At 36.4% G+C, this 21,484-nt stretch overlaps 1 protein-coding gene across 32 annotated transcripts in view; it reads left to right on the forward strand.

Annotated features, from left to right (window-relative positions):
• TRDN (triadin) overlaps positions 1 to 21,484 on the forward strand; it is a 405,761-nt gene that overhangs the window by 264,706 nt on the left and 119,571 nt on the right. For all 32 annotated transcript variants that reach the window (XM_052645523.1, XM_052645524.1, XM_052645525.1 and 29 more), the window contains 5 exons: positions 10,117 to 10,146; positions 10,844 to 10,861; positions 14,002 to 14,034; positions 14,156 to 14,182; positions 16,648 to 16,674. In XM_052645523.1, coding sequence (XP_052501483.1) covers positions 10,117 to 10,146; positions 10,844 to 10,861; positions 14,002 to 14,034; positions 14,156 to 14,182; positions 16,648 to 16,674 — 135 coding nt within the window. The remainder of the gene's footprint in view (positions 1 to 10,116; positions 10,147 to 10,843; positions 10,862 to 14,001; positions 14,035 to 14,155; positions 14,183 to 16,647; positions 16,675 to 21,484) is intronic.

Here is a 21,484-nt window from a genome sequence, read left to right on the forward strand (position 1 = left end):
CTGTGACACTGACAAGCGACTGATGTTGCTTTGTTCTATTAAGTTGCAAATAAGTCATAATCCATCCCTTGCACTCCACCTCCCTTTGTCAGGATGTCCTGATATGGAATCATTTATTCCGTTGTCAAAGAGAAACTGCACCTGATGGACTTAAATGGGCAAGGAAGACTTTATTCAAGACTGCTGCAAAGGGGTCAAGTGTGTTTACAGTAGAAGAAACTGAACTCTTAACTTTAACTTTCACCAGGAGCTGGTCAATGTGATGAGGCCATCTAGGGTTCCTAACTGTTGCCTGGGAAATTAGGTTCCTACCCTTCCTCAGAGACTGGCATGGAGGACTATGCATCCCCTTTGATGATTATATTTCAAAGTGATATCTTACAGATCTTGAAGAAGGTATTTCTGGTTGTAAAAGATTTATGTTTCAAAGGGACAGAGAAAGAATTTACAATTTTCTAAAGTAAATGCTCTGATAAAAGGGAGGTCAGGGGCCTGTAGTCAAGAAGGACACTGTCTAAACTTTATTCAAGCTGAGAAGACTGTTGAGGCCCTCTAAATCTCTGTGATTCTATTTAGAGATGTTTCTAATGCACATCCTGACTACTCTTAGATGGGATTTCTAGATAGCACCCCTGTTCATTAATCGAGGCTTATTTTCTCAGTGAAAAATTGCATGTAGAGATAAGCAATCACTTCTGACTTTGAAAATGACAGTTATATTCTAATTAGTGTTCATCTGATCTGAGAAAAATAAGAAAAGTGTTATATTTTAAATTTAGTATCATCAGAATTTTACATAGTGCTAAGAGCTTAGGGGTCACATTCTACTTCTGTTAAACCAGAATCTAAGAGTCAATAGATCTGAGAAGGAGAAACTGTTTTAGTTGGTTATTACTATTACGTAGTATCATAATAAAGTCAACTAATACATATTATTAGTTGTACTTATTATCAAGGCATAGAAATCAGTATACATATACACAGGAAATATTTCAGTGCATTTTGGAAAATATATCATTTATATGATCAATGTTGTGGTGTGTATACAGAGATCATACAAGAAAAAAAAAAAGATAGTAAGTTTTTGACAGACAGTAGAACAGAGAGGCACAAGGAAAATGGTCTCGTAGCAAGTCCTCAGAGGCTCATCCATCCTCTTACATTTTAGAAGGACACAAGGCATCCTGCCAGACTTAGAATTAATTAGCTGTGGTTCAAACCTTTGCCTGAATGGCATGTATACCTAGAACAAAAGTTGCCAGGGCACCATGGTGGAGCCTATGTCCTGTACTCTCACCCACTTTCTTCCTTTAAGTATTGTGTATTTTATCTATAGTAAACCACTTTCAAATTTACAGATGCAATATGCTGCTATTGTTCCTGCTATTATCGAAGTAGATCTTGCCCTTGCCTTTTCCTTCTATGAATACTCAGTGTTTCTAGGGCTCAAGATAAATTCTCTTTCCTCTGGAATGTTTGATCCTCCCATGAAATATTCTTTCTCTTTCATTTATAGTCTTCCTTCAGAGTTTATGTGTACCTCCTTACTATTATTTACCTTATGCTCGTCATACTTCATATTCTTTGCATCATTTTCATTCTATTCTAATTGACTTTAAGACTTTGACTAAAGGGACCATCTCTAATTCACTTTTATCCCCTACAGGGACTAACATATTTCCTTAGTTTGTACATTGCTCAACAGATATTTATTATGTGAATGAATCAGTAATATCTAGGAATCTTAAGATAAATATTATAGCCACAAGAAATATGAGCAGGCACTCAAATTTTCACAATGCAGACAAGGAAGGATTTTTTTTTTGTTTCAATTGGGAATTATCTTTAGTTGTCACTCAGTCCTGTCCAACACTTTGAAACCCCATGGACTGCAGCACGCGAGGCTTCCCTGTCCATCACCAATTCTTGGAGCTTGTTCAAACTCATGTCCATCGAGTCAGTGATGCCATCCAACCATCTCATCCTCTGTTGTCCCCTTCTCCTCCTGCCTTCAGTCTTTCCCAGCATCAGGGTCGTTTCCAATGAGTCCATTCTTCGCATCAGGTGGCCAAAGTATTAGAGTTTCAGCTTCAGCATCTGTCCTTCCAATGAATATTCAGGACTGATTTCCTTTAGGATGGACTGGTTGGATCTCCTTGTAGTCCAAGGGACTCTCAAGAGTCTTCTCCAACACCACAGTTCAAAAGCATCAATTCTTCGGCACTCAGCTTTCCTTACAGTCCAACTCTCATATCCATACATGACTACTGGAAAAACCACAGCTTTGAAAATATGGACCTTTTTGGCAAAGTAATGCCTCTGCTTTTTAATATGCTGTCTATGTTTGTCATAGCTTTTCTTCCAAAGAGCAAGCATCTTTTAATTTCATGGCTGTAGTCACCATCTGCAGTGATTTTGGAGCCCCCCCCAAAATAAAGTCTGTCACTATTTCCATTGTTTCCCCATCCATTGCGCATGAAGTGATGTGACCAGATGCCATGATCTTAGCTTTTTGAATGTTGGAGTTATATGACACTGAGCATTTTAGGTCTAGGAATTTACTAGTCAATTATTAACAATTTGGGGCTTCCCAAATGGTACAGTGGTAAAGAATCCATCTGCCAATGTAGGAAATACAAGTTCAGTTTAGTTCAGTTCAGTCACTCAGTCGTGTCTGACTCCTTGCGACCCCATGAATCGCAGCACGCCAGGCCTCCCTGTCCATCACCAACTCCTGGAGTTCACTCAGACTCACGTCCATCGAGTCCGTGATGCCATCCAGCCATCTCATCCTCTGTCGTCCCCTTCTCCTCCTGCCCCCAATCCCTCCCAGCATCAGACTCTTTTCCAATGAGTCAACTCTTTGCATGAGGTGGCCAAAGTACGGGAGTTTCAGCTTTAGCATCATTCCTTCCAAAGAAATCCCAGGGTTGATCTCCTTCAGAATGGACTGGTTGGATCTCCTTGCAGTCCAAGGGACTCTCAAGAGTCTTCTCCAACACCACAGTTCAAAAGCATCAACTCTTCGGCGCTCAGCCTTCTTCACAGTCCAACTCTCACATCCATACATGACCACTGGAAAAACCATAGCCTTGACTAGACGGACCTTAGTTGGCACAGTAATGTCTCTGCTTTTGAATATACTATCTAGGTTGGTCATAACTGTTCTTCCAAGGAGTAAGCGTCTTTTAATTTCATGGCTGCAGTCACCATCTGCAGTGATTTTGGAGCCCCTCAAAATAAAGTCTGACACTGTTTCCACTGTTTCCCCATCTATTTCCCATGAAGTGATGGGACCGGATGCCATAATCTTCGTTTTCTGAATGTTGAGCTTTAAGCCAACTTTTTCACTCTCCTCTTTCACTTTCATCAAGAGGCTTTTTAGTTCCTCTTCACTTTCTGCCATAAGGGTGGTGTCATCTGCATATCTGAGGCTATTGATATTTCTCCCAGCAATCTTGATTCCAGCTTTTGTTTCTTCCAGTCCAGCGTTTCCCATGATGGACTCTGCATAGAAGTTAAATAAGCAGGGTGACAATATACAGCCTTGACGTACACCTTTTCCTATATGGAACCAGTCTGTTGTTCCATGTCCAGTTCTAACTGTTGCTTCCTGACCTGCATACAGATTTCTCAAGAGGAAGGTTAGGTGGTCTGGTATTCCCATCTTTTTCAGAATTTTCCACAGTTGATTGTGATCCACATAGTCAAAGGTTTTGGCACAGTCAATAAAGCAGAAATAGAGGTTTTTCTGGAACTCTCTTGCTTTTTCCATGATCCAGCAGATGTTGGCAATTTGATCTCTGGTTCCTCTGCCTTTTCTAAAACCAGCTTGAACATCAGGGAGTTCATGGTTCATGTATTGCTGAAGCCTGGCTTGGAGAATTTTGAGCATTACTTTACTAGCGTGTGAGATGAGTGCAATTGTGCAGTAGTCTGAGCATTCTTTGGCATTGCCTTTCTTTGGGTTTGGAATGAAAACTGACCTTGAGATGTGAGTTTGATCCCCAGGTCAGACAGATCCCCTGGAGTAGAAAATGGCAACCTGCTCCAGTATTCTTGCCAGGAAAATTCCCTGGACAGAGGAGCCTGATGTGATCACAGATTTGGACATGACTGATCACACACACATTAACAATTTTGTCTTCAGCATATATTGTCTCTAGCTGCTACTTGAGTTGCACTAGCAGATCTAGATAGATCTCATTTATCTAACATCAGCTTCATTGATGAAATTCTAGGGGCTGGAAAACCTGTTTCAACACAGGTTATGTTCTGAAGGATACAACTCCATTGAGAACTACCCAGATAAGATTTATTGTTTACTGTAATTAGGGCAAGACTTAATAGAGTCGAACGCATGTGAGAATTAGTCCTAAGTTCTAGGACTTCATCATTGAAGTTAGAAGAGGAGTCATGCTGAAAAACAATGCAAAGTCTCTGATATTGTAATTGAATAAAGATGTCAATTGGCAAGTTCCAAACATACACACTCACAAATGGTATACTTCATTACGTGGTTTATTAGCCTATCAGAGAGTTAATTTTTCCCTTCAATCCCAATTGGTATTTCACTATTCTCTAGCATCATTATGGACATAATAGAGCATACCTGATACGTGGCTAAAGTTGAGTGAGTGATGAACAGATTGCAAATACATCACTGCTTTTAAATCACAGCTGCTATGGGCCTGTATGTTCTTAATAGAAGATTGTTGTTCAGATTATTGGGCAGATGGCCTATAGGGAGATATATTCAGCAAGTAAGTCTTTATAATATTTTAAGCCATCTCAGCAGGATGCTGAGAGAGCATAATGAAGTTTAATAACATGAGTATTGAGGCCTGGTACTAATGGCTCTTCAGGGTCAGTATGTGATCTTCCAGTTTCAAGCATTGTATTTTTGGTTGCTCAGGTATTTACTTATATAAATCTGCTGTTCTGTTGACTGCTAACCAAAAGACTTGTAATTATGATGACATTTTAAGTACATTTCCCTATAGCTCCCAGTTCTCACAGCAAATATATTGAGTTTTTTAAAGACCAACTTGATTAGATCAATCAGTTAGACTGATCCAGTTAGATCAAAAATAACATGACGTTATTTTTTACGTTTCTACTTTGTGAAATATTTTCTCTGTTTTAACAAGTGATACACATTACCTGACCCTGGAGTTCATATCCTTTTCTTTCTTTTATTACAGAACAATTGATATCTAATACAGTATTTTATCGGGGCTTCCCAGGTGACACTGGTGGTAAATAACCCGCCTCCCAATGCAGAAGACATAAGACATGTGGGTTAGATTCCTGGGTCGGGAAGATGCCCTGGAGGAGGGCATGGCATCTCACTCCTGTATTCTTACCTGGAGAAGTCCATGGACAGAGGAGGCTGGCAGGCCTCACAGCCCATAGGGTTGAAAGAGTTGGACACGAGTGAAGTGACTTAGCACACACAATATTTTATCTATTTTTACTACCAGAAAAAAGAACAGTAGATTAAAAACAACAGGAATTCTAGACTTACCCATATTGTATTAAGCTTTTCAGCCCTGCCCCATGCCAGCATCTAGTTTAAAAACAAAGGGACTGAAAATAACCCAATTCTAATAAGCCCGTTTTATCCTTTGTCTGTTCTACCTTTCTTCCCCAGCTTCATCAGCAGTTCTGAATGACATGTGCTCACCATAATCTTTCTGTGGTTTGCATTAGGCTGTACTCTGGGCTCAAAAGATGGCTCAATGAGAATCACAGGACCTCTCAGGGATAAATCCTATCCCAGTATACTACGGCCAAACTAATTAATAACTTGTGTGGGCCATTGAACTGCTCACTTCACACTTTCAGCCCATGTAATATGAAAATATATGCCTCCAAATAGAAGTGACATTATAGCTAAATATACAAGTAAATGACAAATGGCATTTATTGCATTCTTGTATGGAGTCATTTATGTAATATTTTTCTAGTATTTGACTTACCTGCTTACCTAATTAGGGTGTTTACTCACGAAGGAAATGAAGGAGAAATTGCTTGCAGGGCACATTTGTTTTAGATCACAGATTTCACCCACTTCATTAACTTCCTGGTGAGAAACTGAGTAGCAAGGAAAAAGTTGTTTTTTGAGGGTGAGGTGGCAGGTATTAAGAAAAATTTAGTCAAAAGTTCTTTTTACTAATGATGCTAAGCACAGTGGTGTTTAATAAATACTTACTCAATAAATAAGTGTATAGTTTCAAGGATATATTGCTTAAAAATAAGGTTTTTTTTTTCTCTTATACATGAAATATAACCCTCTTACAGAAAAATAGAAATTCAGAAAGAAGTTGCAAAACATCATTTTAATGACTGTAGTTTTCAATTACGTGTATATGCTATAAATCCCCTGAACCATTCTCCTACTCTGTGGAGGGTACTCGGAGAAGGCAATGGCACCCCACTCCAGTACTCTTGCCTGGAAAATCCCATGGACTGAGAAGCCTGCTAGGCTGCAGTCCATGGGGTTGCTAAGAGTCGGACACGACTGAGTGACTTCACTTTCACTTTTCACTTTCATGCACTGGAGAAGGAAATGGCAACCCACTCCAGTGTTCTTGCCTGGAGAATCCCAGGGATGGGAGAGCCTGGTGGGCTGCCGTCTATGGGGTCGCACAGAGTCAGACACGACTGAAGCAACTTAGCAGCAGCAGCAGCAGCAGCAGCAGCATGGAGGGTACTGATTAATATTCCCATTATTTAGAGGTATAAAACAATGTCAGAAACAAAGCATCTTTCTATGAGATAGGTTTGCATTTTTCTTCTTGGAAATCTATAAGTGAAATTATTGCTTCAGAAACCATGCTCATTTTAATCACTTTCTAGATTTTTTTCCCCAAGTTGCTCTCCTAAAATGTGTTTTCATCTTCCTATTTCTATGGAATTAGGTTATTGTTTTCACCACACTATTTCTGTTGCTGATTATCATTTTCTCATAAAATAATTCAGTTGACCATCTAACTGCCTTTTGTGAACAGTCTTCTACTCACTGTCATCTTTAAACATTTTCGGTCCATTTGTAAATATAATCCTAATCTGTCTATGTCACCAAAAAGCACACAAATCCATTATCTCGCCAAAATGTTAGTGAATATCTGTTGCTGTAGGTTCTAGGCAAAATAATTGTCAGCCAGAGAACAGTTTACCTATCTTTTGCAAGTGCTAATTCATCGTTCATTATTATTATTCTATTTTCAGTAATATTCAGAACATTCCAAAACTAAGTTACAGAAGAGATAAAAGAAAGAAAATAGAACAAAATATTCTAAACAAAAATTTAAGTTAAGGTGCCTCTATCCCCCCCGCAAAAAAGAAGGAAAGAAATGTGCCTCCATCCTAAAATATAGAGAAGGAATTGGCCACCCACCCCAGTATTCTTTTCTGGAGAACCCCATGGACAGAGGAGCCTGATGGGCTACAGTCCATGGTGTCACAATAGTTGGAAATGACTTAGCGACTGAACAACAATCCTAAGATAAACATGTTTTTTAAAACTTGTTTTTAATTTCAAGTGATAGGAACAGATAGTTTCATGATATAAATACTGGAAATAGTAAATTTCTCAGATATAGGCTGAATACCCAAAAGACTAAAAATTAAAGAGATGACTTTGGATCACTGAATGCACATTACTACATAGCAATTACTAAGTAGATTTTGTGTTCATCAGTAACCCATGAGCCATCATCTGTTTCTTTTCATTATAATAGGAGTCATTTCATGTTTGTATTGGAGATATATCAATTGAAGGAGAGTACTGTGCATTTCACCTGGATTGCTATCAGTTCAGTTCAGTTGCTCAGTCATGTCCGACTCTTGGCGACCCCATGATTGCAGCACACCAGGCCTCCCTGTCCATCACCAATTCAGGGAATTCACTCAAACGCACGTCCATTGAGTCGGTGATGCCATCCAGCCATCTCATCCTCTGTCATCCCCTTTTCCTCCTGCCCCCAATCCCTCCCAGCATCAGAGTCTTTTCCAATGAGTCAACTCTTCACATGAGGTGGCCAAAGTACTGGAGTTTCAGCTTCAGCATCAGTCCTTCCAAAGAAATCCCAGGACTGGTCTCCTTTCGAATAGAATGGTTAAATATCTTGCAGTCCATGGGACTCTCAAGAGTCTTCTCTAACACCACAGTTCAAAAGCACCAATTCTTTGGCACTCAGCTTTCTTCACAGTCCAACTCTCACATCCATACATGACTACTGGAAAAACCATAGCCTTAACCAGACGCACCTTTGTTGGCAAAGTAATGTCTCTGCTTTTGAATATGCTATCTAGGTTGGTCATAACTGTTCTTCCAAGGAGTAAGTGTCTTTTAATTTCATGGCTGCAATCATCATCTGCAGTGATTTTGGAGCCCCCAAAATAAAGTCTGACACTGTTTCCACTGTTTCCCCATCTATTTCCCATGAAGTTATGGGACCGGATGCCATGATCTTCGTTTTCTGAATGTTGAGCTTTAAGCCAACTTTTTCACTCTCCTCTTTCACTTTCATCAAGAGGCTTTTTAGCTCCTCTTCACTTTCTGCCATAAGGGTGGTGTCATCTGCATATCTGAGGTTATTGATATTTCTCCCAGCAATCTTGATTCCAGTTTGTGTTTCTTCCAGTCCAGGGTTTCTCATGATGTACTCTGCATAGAAGTTAAATAAGCAGGGTGACAATATACAGCCTTGACGTACTCCTTTTCCTATTTGGAACCAGTCTGTTGTTCCACGTCCAGTTCTAACTGTTGCTTCCTGACCTGCATACAGATCTCTCAAGAGGCAGGTCAAGGTGTCTGGTATTCCCATCTCTTTCAGAATTTTCCACAGTTTATTGTGATCCACTTGGTCAAAGGCTTTGGCACAGTCAATAAAGCAGAAATAGAGGTTTTTCTGGAACTCTCTTGCTTTTTCCATGATCCAGCAGATGTTGGCAATTTGATCTCTGGTTCCTCTGCCTTTTCTAAAAGCAGCTTGAACATCAGGGAGTTCACGGTTCACATATTGCTGAAGCCTGGCTTGGAGAATTTTGAGCATTAGATGAGTGCAATTATGCAGTAGTTTGAGCATTCTGTGGTATTGCCTTTCTTTGGGATTGGAATGAAAACTGACCTTTTCCAGTCCTGTGGCCACTGCTGAGTTTTCCAAATTTGCTGGCATATTGAGTGCAGCACTTTCACAGCATCATCTTTCAAGATTTGAAATAGCTCAACTGGAATTCCATCACCTCCATTAGCCCACTTGACTTCACATTCCAGGATGTCTGGTTCTAGGTGAGTGATCACACCATCGTGACTATCTTGGTCGTGAAGATCTTTTTTGTACAGTTTTGTGTATTCTTGCCACCTCTTCTTAATATCTTATGCTTCTGTTAGGTCCTTACCATTTCTGTCCTTTATCAAGCCCATCTTTGCATGAAATATTCCCTTGGTATCTCTAGTTTTCTTGAAGAGATCTCTCGTCTTTCCCATTCTGTTGTTTTCCTCTAGTTCTTTGCACTGATCGCTGAAGAAGGCTTTCTTATCTCTTGCTATTCTTTGGAACTCTGCATTCAGATGCTTTTATCTTTCCTTTTCTGCTTTACTTTTCACTTCTCTTCTTTTCACAGCTATTTGTAAGGCCTCCTCAGACAGCCATTTTGCTTTTTTGCATTTCTTTTCCATGGGGATGGTCTTGATCCCTGTCTCCTATACAATGTCACAAACAAATGAAGAAATTGCCAACTAAATTCAGGGATTCCAAACCATCTCTACTGAAATAGTATATCTACTCAATTTGACTGTTTACTAAAAGGTCATTAGCTTTGATAGATACAATGTACTTTCTTTGCAAATTAGGTATGAATATCTTCCTTCTTATTTTTCTCTATTTTATACATCTAAACTTTCTAGTTTCTCACTTCCTACCTTAACCTAATAACCCTTCTCTCCAAAACACAATAATTTCTCTTTAAACCCATGTTCTAGAAATATATCATGCAATCAATCCATTTAATTGAAAATGATGGCAAAGTGTATGAACATTTTGATTTGTACTTGTCAATTGTTGATTTTTCTTATCTTCTTTATCAATAATTTATATTTGTTTTCAGATTCCAGGAAAACAAAAATACCTACAGAAGGTATTGGAAATATTTTCTTTTTGTGTCTTATGTTTAATGAACCCCAAGCAGAATTCCTTTTTAAAGGATTCCCATGAAGGAAAAAAATATATATGGGATTAAAAAGAGAGAGAAATATTGAGAAAGAAAGAGAAAGAGTTAAGTCTTTACTGACAATAATTCTATGAAAACTATTTGGCAGTAATATAAATAAATATTGCGTATGTTTACTTTTCATATTAATTATTTTCAAAGAAATGTTTTCTGGACAAGACATTGACCAGTGTTCAGTATCAAGCATTTATTTTGCTAGAAAGCATAAATTTAATTAATCTTGGATATACCAGGATTAATGAAACTGAATAATCATAAACTATGTGGCAAATATACCTATGTCTTCTGTATTGGTTTGTATGTGTTTATGTGTACAGAGTGTTTATATGTTCACATGTATTTAAAAAGACTACAGTATATAATTATTTTAAATGATTAAACAGTATCATCTTAGATCCACTGTCAAATAATGCTTTACAGTCAACTTATGGAAACACCTATAATAGTCAGCAATACCTCAGGTCAACACTTACTGTGAAATGTAAGGGAAGATAATGGGGGGAGGGATTTTAAAAATTAAAATCAAATCAGTGTGTTGGGGGAGTATATTTTATCTTTGACAATTTCATGAGCAATGGTTTTCTATTTATATTTTTTTCAACAGAACTAGCCAAGGGAAAAAGTAAGGAAATGCATGCAAAGTATATATTTTTTTCTATTTGCTACAACTGTTGGCTTGCTGCTATACTTAAACTTGTGGTTTTGAATCTTCCTTTTCTATGTTTTATGCATGGGAACTCTATTTTTGTCAGAATGAAAGAATATACAACCTGGGAAGGGGATGGTCAGAGTGAACTGAAAAGCATGGCACTCTAATTTCTTTGAGTCCTGTTCAAATTCATGCAATCATCTAATAATATCCGCAGTCATCACCAAAAAACATAACTTTGTTCCATTAACCGAAAGTGCATTATATTATGTTAGTGTAAATGTAGTCTTTGTAATCTGGTTAGTTCTGTAGTTAGGAAATGGAAGAAAAATTCTTTTTCAGGCTAGATTTACAGTCTCTTTTCTGCTTTCTTTCTTCTTGTAATCCATAAATATTTTGGTATGTTCACATGGTATGTGACATTTTGTCCATAAAATGATTCTTTTTCCGTACAAGCACTATGAGCTCTGTGAAATTGCTTTGTTTGGGATGCATAACTTAGGCAGCACCGTGTTGCTTTAATACATATTATTAAAGCTTGCTTGCTGACACTTCAGTAAAGCTTGATACTTTGAGGTGTGTCTTTTGCAAATGTATACTCTTCTCTAAAGATATGGGATATGTTGAGCAAACAGAAATAAAAATTAGCAATTTAACCCTGTTCAATTAGCCGTTAAAAGCCATCAATTTCCCGGTATGTAGCACTTAAAAATTCTAGGAGAAATTAAAAACATGTTTTAAAATATATACCAATTAAAAAAAAAGATTTATATGCACTTTGGTCTGGCAAAACGTAGAGCATTGAGACTCCTCATATCATAAAAGTGCTCTAGAAAGTCCTGTGAAGAGAATCATGAAATTGTACCACAGCTCAGCCAGGGGGAGCAGTCTATCTACAGAGGAGTTTGTGATCCTTCAGTCCTTGATTTCTGTGTGGGCACAGCATCTGATGGGCAGTGGCACACTGATATAGAAAACACTCTATATACCACTTCACCAGCAGGGAAATGGAGGCCAACTGGAGATTTGAAAAATGGTATTAAGTAACATATTTATGTAACCTTGAGGAACTCACTTGATTACAATCTATACGATTTAAAAGTTCCCACAGACACTGCAACTCCTTGATAATCATCACAGTATTGACACATTTGATAAATAAACATGGCTTCCCAGACATTTGTTTAGCATCCCAACTGTCTTCCTCCTTGGGAAGTTCTGTGGGTTGTGACTTGGACAGTAATAAGGACAGGAAAAAAGAGTTTTCCTCTAAATAATTTGTTTGCTCTAGTTTATCATCTGGACCTGCTTTTGTTGTTCTTATTGTCATATCGTTGAATTTACTGGATTTGGTAACTTATTTTTTTACTTCAAGATTACTTTATTCAGTTATACTTCTCCAATCCTATATTCTTATTTTGCTATAACCACAACTTGTTAGTTATTTATTTGTTTTGTTTTTCAGTTTAATACCAATCATGTTAGAGGAAATGGGGGAAGTATACATGGGACCTTCCTGTGTATTGTTTTGTCAATTCTAATGATCTATATTGTTTTCAAAATAAAAAGTAAAAAAAATTTTAAATTCAATTGTAAATATGATTTCACAGTCTCTGTAGATATAAGGGTAATTTAATTTGTATTTATTAAGACAATTCAATAATTACATCTTGAATTATCCCATATAATAAATGTTCGACAGCCTTTTCTTGCATATCATCCCAAATTAACACTATAGTTTTTCTGCTTACAGAGTATTCTGATATGATTGGAAGACCCTTATTTTAACTTTGAAATCTCACAGATAAGCTTGTAATCGATTTTTATGCATACCCAAATCTACTTCCAGTATTTTTTGATTGTCACTTTAGAAATTTCTTTTTTTTTAGAAAAATGCAAATTATTTTATTTTATTTTATTTTACTTTTACTTTACAATACTGTATTGGTCTTGCCATACATTGACATTCAGCTCAGCATTAAGTTAAGCAATGCATTTAATGACTCCATGTTTTCCAGACAATTTTTTTAATGTTCTTAATGGTGTTGTTAATTTTAACGAAGTCACCTGTGCTTCTTCCCTTTGACTTGTAACACTTGGTCAAGCTGTCCGTTTTATTTGTTTTGCTGTCTGCCTGCTCTCTTGGGAGTGGCTAAATCAATCATTATACCCTCACAACTACAAGCCTGGTAAACAAAACTGTATACCTGAGAGACTAATGGGATGGCCTTAGGAGGTTCGATGACACTCTATGTTTCTAAAATAAAGTTCTAAGAACTCTTTCGGCATAAACATCTTCTAGTCTCAAAAATATATGCACCAAGTAAAACTTAAAGAAATCTCAGTTTTTCTTTAAAAAATCAGATATTAATGTGTCTATGTTAAAGCATTTGACAATCATTTAAATTAACTTGACAAGCTCGTCAAGGCAAAATAAGTAAGAAGAGAAATGTAGATAATAGCACTTCATATAAAATTAGTACCTGCACTTCATACAAAATTAGTGCTTATTTTAATATGAATGTCAGCTTAATCTTGAGGCCAGAATAATGCTTTGTCTCATATGATACTGGCAAAAGTGGGTTCTTAAAAAGAAACACTGTCTGAAAAAGGCTCTGTAAGAAGCATTTGTCCTAAAATCAAGGGAAGTGTGTTGTGCTTATTCCTGAAAATTCTTAGTCTATTTTTAGTGTCTTAAATCTGCCTCAGCAAAGCCTTTGTCTTAGCTAAACAAATATCTTTTCAATACAAGAAAATTTCACCTTATAATAAAAAGTTCAGAAGAAATCTGTTCATCCTTATCTGAGGATTATTTTAAAGCAACTGCAATAATTATCCTTATTGCTTACTTTTTAATCCCAAATTTATTTCATATTGATCTAGTCAGTAAGAAAATTTAAACTTTTTCCATCCTTTGAAGACCTTATGATATCTTTCTAGATTCTTATCCATGAAAAATTTTAATTCCTCTCATATTCAGAATATCTTGATTGCTGGCAGCTATTATTGGTGCAATACTATACTACTACATGTATGTTTCTTTGTGTTAGAACAATTAAGTTGGAAAATAAAATTGGAATAATAATAATAATAACAAAAATAATATATTTCAGAACAGGAAAAGAAAGAAAAACACATGGAACCAGGTAAATGTTTTTAAATTCCTCCATCCTCTTAATTTTGAGATATTAATTTGAAATTTAATACTGAAATGCCATCAAATAGCATGGAATGTTAATTTTGTTTTTCTTTTCTTGTTTGATTCAGCAAAGTCACCAAAGAAGGAACAGTCAGGTGAGTCAAACTGGGACTGCAGGGTCTTTCTATCTGATGTCCAGGATTTATTAATGCTGCAGCCTCAGACGGGGTAAGGACCAAGATGGGGGAAAGGGCAGGAAATCCTTCCATCTTATGAGATGTCATTTTTCCAAGCTCTGGACATAGAGTTAATGTCAAGGCCATGTAAGAAGATGGAAGCCAAGTAATATGTTACATTCTTGCTACTCAATGTGTATTCTGTGAACCAGCCATTGTAAGGGTCTCCTGAGAGATTGTTAGAGAGGCAGAATCTCTGGTCCCATGCCAGACGCACTGAATCAGAATCTGCAACTTCCTAACATCCCCAGTGGATTTGTCAATGCAGTGTGTGAGAAGCCCTGTTACAGTCTAGTGTAAAAAAACAAAAATAAAAGCAAAACCCTTCCTGTAAATGCGTCTGATATTGCTTTGTTTTTATATATGAAATATTTAATTCTCGCAAATATTCTCTATCTATTCAAAATGTTCTTTATTGACACATCTTGAGTACTCAGGGGAGTTTCGGTGAGAGAAGTAGATTATGTCTTCAATCTATTTACATTTGAATGGGGGAAAAAAACAAATTGAGAATCAGACAAGCAGAAAAACACACATACAAACAAACAAAAGCTAAGAATTCAGTACCTGTAGATATCAAACTATGTTCTTAAAGTTTCCAGGCACTTAACTTGCCCTGTTGTTTCAAATGAAAATAAATGTATTTCCTGATCAAGGAACTTTAATGATCTGTGTGTGTATGTGTGTAGGTAGTCAGTCATAGCCTCATATAATGTCCATTAGTCACTCCTCCCATCATAATATATTTAAGTGGAAATAGCATTTACATTAGCGATACATTAAAATAAAAATTGGGTTTCCCAGGTGGCACTAGTGGTAAAGAACCTGCCTGCCAGTGCAGGAGATGTAAGAGACTCAGGTTTGGTCCTTGGGCTGGGGAAAAACCTTGGAGGAAGGTACAACAACCCACTCCAGTATTCTTACCTGGAAAATTCTATGGACAGAGGAGCCTAGCTAGCTGCAGCCCATAGGGTTGCCGAGTTGGACCCGAATGAAGTGACTTAGCACACATGCACAAAATAAAAATTGCAATATTATGTAAATAACCGAGCTAATCTAGCTAAATTACTTCTAATCCTATCACAAACCACAGCAAGTCAGATTCAAAACCACATTTCTTATTCTTCGTTCAGGTTTGTAAAACGTCCTCAGCAAACCCAAATCATTTAGGTTCATTAGATTCTCCAACTAGGTCCCATGGCATCATTTTATTTTCCATATAAAAACACTTAACATACTTTTATGATCATATTACCTTTTCTATTTCCCAGTTTAAATAGAAATTATAAGATGAGGATCGTTTTTTATATCTTTATCCCCACAGTGCCTATTATAATGTCAGGAACATTTTGGGCACTTGATAATGTTTGATTGGATGAAAAAAAAATATCAAATATGATAACATATTTTTGAAAAAACATAAACATGAATAACTCAAATAATTTATAATATGTAATAATCTCACTTTCACCACATTAGGTATTCCAGGGTAATGTTCCCACCATTTGGCCATAACATATATTCTCACTTGTGTATGTATGCAGAAAGTTGAATTAGAGCATACATCAGAGAAATATAAACATACAGAGACATGAAGAATGATGATGGGTATAATCAGTTTTAAGAGTTTTAATAGCTAAACATTACTATCCAATATTTGACAAAATGTAGTAATTTAAATTTCTTGAAATCTTTTTCTTGCAACTATTGGGTAATTTATTGACTCACTTTCTTCTTTTCATTCCATTTTGTAGACTTTAAGGAAACTGCATTGGCTTATATATAAAATCAATCAGATTCTTATATAATTTAAAATGGAAAACAAAATGAATGAGTCATGAATGAGCATTCTGTGTTGGGAGAAGATATATGAATATCAGAAATCTGTGGTTCATGAAAGTAAAAGTGAAAGTTGCTCAGTCCTGTCCCACTCTTTACGACCCCATGGACTATACAGTCCATGGAATTCTCCAGGACAGAATACTGGAGTGCATTGCCTTCCCAACCCAGAGATTGAACCCAGGTCTCCCTCATTGCAGGCAGATTTACCAGCTGAACCACAAGGGAAGCCCTAGAATACCAGAGTGGGTAGCCTATCCCTTCTCCAGCAGATCTTACAGACCCAGGAATCGAACTGGGGTCTCCTGCATTGCAGGCCAATTCTTTACCGAGTGAGCTATCAAGGAAGCCCTAATATATTTAAAATTTATAAAAGAAAATAGCACAACATTGTATGTTCTTTTTCTCAAATATACTTTTTTCTTTAGTTTATAAGTCTATAATATAGTCTTTTTAAAAATGAAAATAGCTGTAAAACTATTTTAGAGAGACCCAAGGATACTTATAACTGATTTAGACCTTTTTTTTCTTTTTTCCCTTAACAGCTCCAACTGAAAAACACATTAAAGCAAGTATGTTGACTAAAACTTTAAAAAAACAAAAAGCATATTTTAGCAGCTTACTCTTAACTTTCTGCTTAGACAATGCTGATGCTAATTTTTAAGGCTGACTTACCAAATGTTCCTTGCTCTGATTATGTGTTGTGTTAAACAGATATGCATATTTACTCAACCTTGTTTTGTGAATCAGTTCTTCTCAAAATTTACCTATAGAACTTTCATTTGTAAATGTTAATTTGTCTAGATCATAACATGTTTTTGAATTGTTTGTATTTTTGTTTCCCATTGTGCAGAATGATAAGTGATCTTCTCAGTTTTTTTAAACATAATAGACAGTTTTCCTAATGGTTAATCACTTGATCAAACCAGGAGGCAACATAATTTGTCTGCTAGTAAAAGTTATTGTGTATTTAATGGAATGAAGCTCCCTACAATGTTATTATTTATTTATTATTCTTACAATATCATAATTTTTTAAGGCTTTTATCCTCAAAATTTTTAAAATTTATATATTTTTAATTAAAGGATGATTGCTTTACAATATTGTTTGTTTCTGCCATACATCAACATGTATCAGTCATAACATAAGTATACATATGTCCCCTCCCTCTTGAACCTTAGATTTTTAATAACTATCAACTGGTGGTTGGAGCATACTGTGGCATTTGCATCTATGAAACTTTGACAATACACTAAAGAATAAATGCTTTTTTCTTTGTTGGTATTTCTCAATTAGATGAAGTATCTAACAGATTGTCATTAATGACAATTATTTTAGGAAAAATGGTGTGTGAGCTTAGAAAAAAATATTCTTTCAGCTTCTCTAGACTTTGTCTATAAGATTTAAGATCAAACCACATTTTTATGCATGGTGTAAATGTGTTTATATTTTCCTTTTGATTTAGAGTTACATAAGTATTAATGATAGTACTAGTACAAAAAGAGAATGCATGTTTTATTTACTGCCAGGTTTTTGAGACAGAGTATGTCATTGGTGAATATATCAGAGAAAAATGGAAGATATAATGTTGTGTAGCTTGGTGTCTTTTTTTTTTTTTTACTTTTTTATTTTATTTTTTTAATTTTTATTTTTACTTTATTTTACTTTACAATACTGTATTGGTTTTGCCATACATTGACATGAATCCACCACGGGTGTACATGAGTTCCCAAACATGAACCCCCCTCCCACCTCCCACCCCATATCATCTCTCTGGATCATCCCTGTGTACCAGCCCCAAGCATCCTGTATCCTGCACTGAACATAGACTGGCGATTCATTTCTTACATGATAGTATACATGTTTCAATGCCATTTTCCCAAATCATCCCACCCTCTCCCTCTCCCTCAGAGTCCAAAAGTCCACTCTACACATCTGTGTCTCTTTTGCTGTCTCGCACACAGGGTCATCATTACCATCTTTCTAAATTCCATATATAGGCGTTAGTATACTGTATTGGTGTTTTTCTTTCTGGCTTACTTCACTCTGTATAATCGGCTCCAGTTTCATCCATCTCATTAGAACTGATTCAAATATATTCTTTTTAATGGCTGAGTAATACTCCATTGTGTATATGTACCACAGCTTTCTTATCCATTCATCTGCTGATGGACATCTAGGTTGCTTCCATGTCCTGGCTATTATAAACAGTGCTGCGATGAACATTGGGGTACATGTGTCTCTTTCAATTCTGGTTTCCTCGGTGTGTATGCCCAGCAGTGGGATTTCTGGTTCTATTTGCAATTTTTTAAGGAATCTCCACACTGTTCTCCATAGTGGCTGTACTAGTTTGCATTCCCTCCAACAGTGTAAGAAGGTTCCCTTTTCTCCACACCCTCTCCAGCATTTATTGCTTGTAAACTTTTGGATCACAGCCATTCTGACTGGTGTGACGTGGTACCTCACTGTGGTCTTGATTTGCATTTCTCTAATAATGAGTGATGTTGAGCATCTTTTCATGTGTTTGTTAGCCATCCGTATGTCTTCTTTGGAGAAATGTCTATTTAGTTCTTTGGCCCATTTTTTGATTGGGTCGTTTATTTTTCTGGACTTGAGCTGCATAAGTTGCTTGTATATTTTTGAGATTAGTTGTTTGTCAGTTGCTTCATATAAGCAAGGTGAAAAGACAGCCTTCTGAATGGAAGAAAATAATAGCTTGGTGTCTTTTTAAAAAATTACAGTTGAAAGTATTTACATAGTCATTTTAGACCTTAAAGAAAGGTGTAACATGAATCTAAAATTCCACTTATGTTTTCATGAAAATTTTTAGTTGAATATAAGCTGATTAGAACTTCATATTACTGAGTATTTCGTATGCTAATACTCAGTCTGTAGAAATGCATAATCAAGAAAATATATAAAACAAAATTGATAATTTTGCTGCAGTGGTTCAGAACTTTAGATTGGAGATTACTCTGAAAATGAACATTTTCTTCCTAGGAAAATGTGACATTTAGATAAAAATACTCATTTGTGATGAAAAAAAGATTCTGTAAGTTCTGCTATCTATGAAACACTATCCAATCAAGTTTTGAAGAGATCAGCATCTTTTGCAGGAAATTAACAAATTTAGCTTGCCAAATCATCTTAGACTCAATATGAAAGTCTCAAAAGAATTGATATCCATTTCCTTGTATAGTTGAATGATTTGAACTTGACATAGGCATTATCTCTCAGTATAAAAGTTAATTAAAAACAATTCATAAATTATTTAAAATCTCTGCTAGCAATGTGACCATCCATTTCCCCAACTAAGAACTTGTTTTTGTTTTTGTTTTGATCTTGAAACCACACAACAGAAGAGTATTTCCATAGCTTCTATATATGGTGAGCTATTTATAAATTTAATGCCTAAGTCATCACATTACAAATACTATTGAAAATTCCTTCTGTTACTCACAAAGTATGGGGTGCATAGTATTGTGTATGTAACCTGAATATTCAGGATATGATTTTACATTATCTTAAATTATGAGAGCAAGTGAAGAAGTGAGATTTATAGTTTAATATAAATTATTTATGGGATAATTGAATTAACAAGGAAAGGTGAGATTGACAGGACTAGTGCAAATCTATGGAAAAAATAAAAGGTAATTTGTTTTCAGCACTCAATTAAAGGAAATAACGATCATGTGAATTGAATTTGTGGTGTAGAATTATTTGTTCTAGGTCCTAAGGAAACCGAAATTAGTACAAGAATAACACTGGAGGACATAGACTAGTTTCGAGCTGTATCAGTACAGGGTGGATGTTCTCATGGTGTCATGAGCTTGAAGAAAAGAGAAATCATTCAGGCTCAGTGATGTAGCATGCACTACGGAAGGGTACTTACTGCCTCCACATGTAAAGTTATGCATCAGTGATTATGTGGATGGAGAAGGCGTGCCTTTTACCAACAGAGATGCCAAACCTAGATTTACAATTTCTGCAGGTCGATAAAGATTCCATTATAATTGTTATTGTTCAGTCACTAAGTTGAGTCTGACTCTTTGTGACTCCATGAACTGCAGCACACCAGGCTTCCTTGTCCTTCACTATCTCCCAGAGTTCGCTCAAACTCATTTCCATTGAGTTGATGATGCCATCCAACCATCTCATCCTCTGTTGTTCTCTTCTCCTCTTGCCCTCAATCTTTTCCAGCATCAGGATCCTTTCCAATGAGTCGGATCTTCACATCAGGTGGCCAAAATATTGGAGCTTCAGCTTTAGCATCAGTCCTTTCAATGAATATTCAGGACTAATTTCCTTTAGGATCAACTAGTTTGATTTCCTTTAGGATCAACTAGTTTCATCTCCTTGCAGTCCAAGGGACTCTCAAGAGTCTTCTCCAGCACCACAGTTCAGAGCATCAATTCTCCAGCACTCAGTCTTTATGGTCCAACTCTCACATCCATACATGACCACTGGATAAACCATAGCTTTGACTAGATGGACCTTTGTTGGTAAAGTAATGTCTCTGCTTTTGAATATGCTGTCTAGGTTGGTCATAGCTTTTCTTCCAGGGAGCAAGGGTCTTTTAATTTCATGGTTCCTGATGCCATCTGCAGTGATTTTGGAGCCCAAGATAAAAAGTCTGTCACTGTTTCCATTGTTTCCCCACCTATTTTTGCCATAAGTGATGGGACCTAATGCCATGATCTTCGTTTTTTGAATGTTGAGTTTTAAACATTTTTAAATAGCTTTTTAACAGCTGTTTTAAACAGTTTTAAACACCTTTTTCACTCTCCTCTTTCACCTTCATCAAGAGACTCTTTAGTTCCTCTTCATTTTGTGCTATAGGGTGGTATCCTCTGCATATCTGAAATTATTAATATTTCTCACAGCAATCTTGATTCCAGCTTGTGCTTCTTCCAGCCCAGCATTTCACATGATGTACTCTGCATATAAGTTAAATAAGCAGGGGGACAATATACAGCCTTGACGTACTCCTTTCCCAATTTTGAACCAGTCCATTGTTCCATGCCTGGTTCTAACCATTGCTTCCTGACCTGCATACAGATTTCTCAGGAAACAGGTAAGTTGGTAGTATTCCCATCTCTTTAAGAATTTTCCACAGTTTGCTGTGATCCACACAGTCAAAGCCTTTAGCATAGTCAAAGTAGCAGAAGTAAATGTTTTTCTGCAATTCTCTTGTTTTTTGCTACAATGCAAAATGTTGGCATTTTGATCTCTGGTTCCTCTGCCTTCTCTAAATCCAACTGTACATCTGAAAGTTCTTGGTTCACATACTGTTTAAGCCTAGCTTGAAGGATTTTGATCTTTAGCCTGCTAGCATGTGAAATTAGTACAATTGTGCAGTAGTTTGAACATTCTTTGGTATTG

This window comes from Budorcas taxicolor, chromosome 9 (genome assembly GCF_023091745.1).
Source record: "Budorcas taxicolor isolate Tak-1 chromosome 9, Takin1.1, whole genome shotgun sequence".
In the NCBI taxonomy this organism is placed as follows: Eukaryota; Metazoa; Chordata; class Mammalia; order Artiodactyla; family Bovidae; genus Budorcas; species Budorcas taxicolor.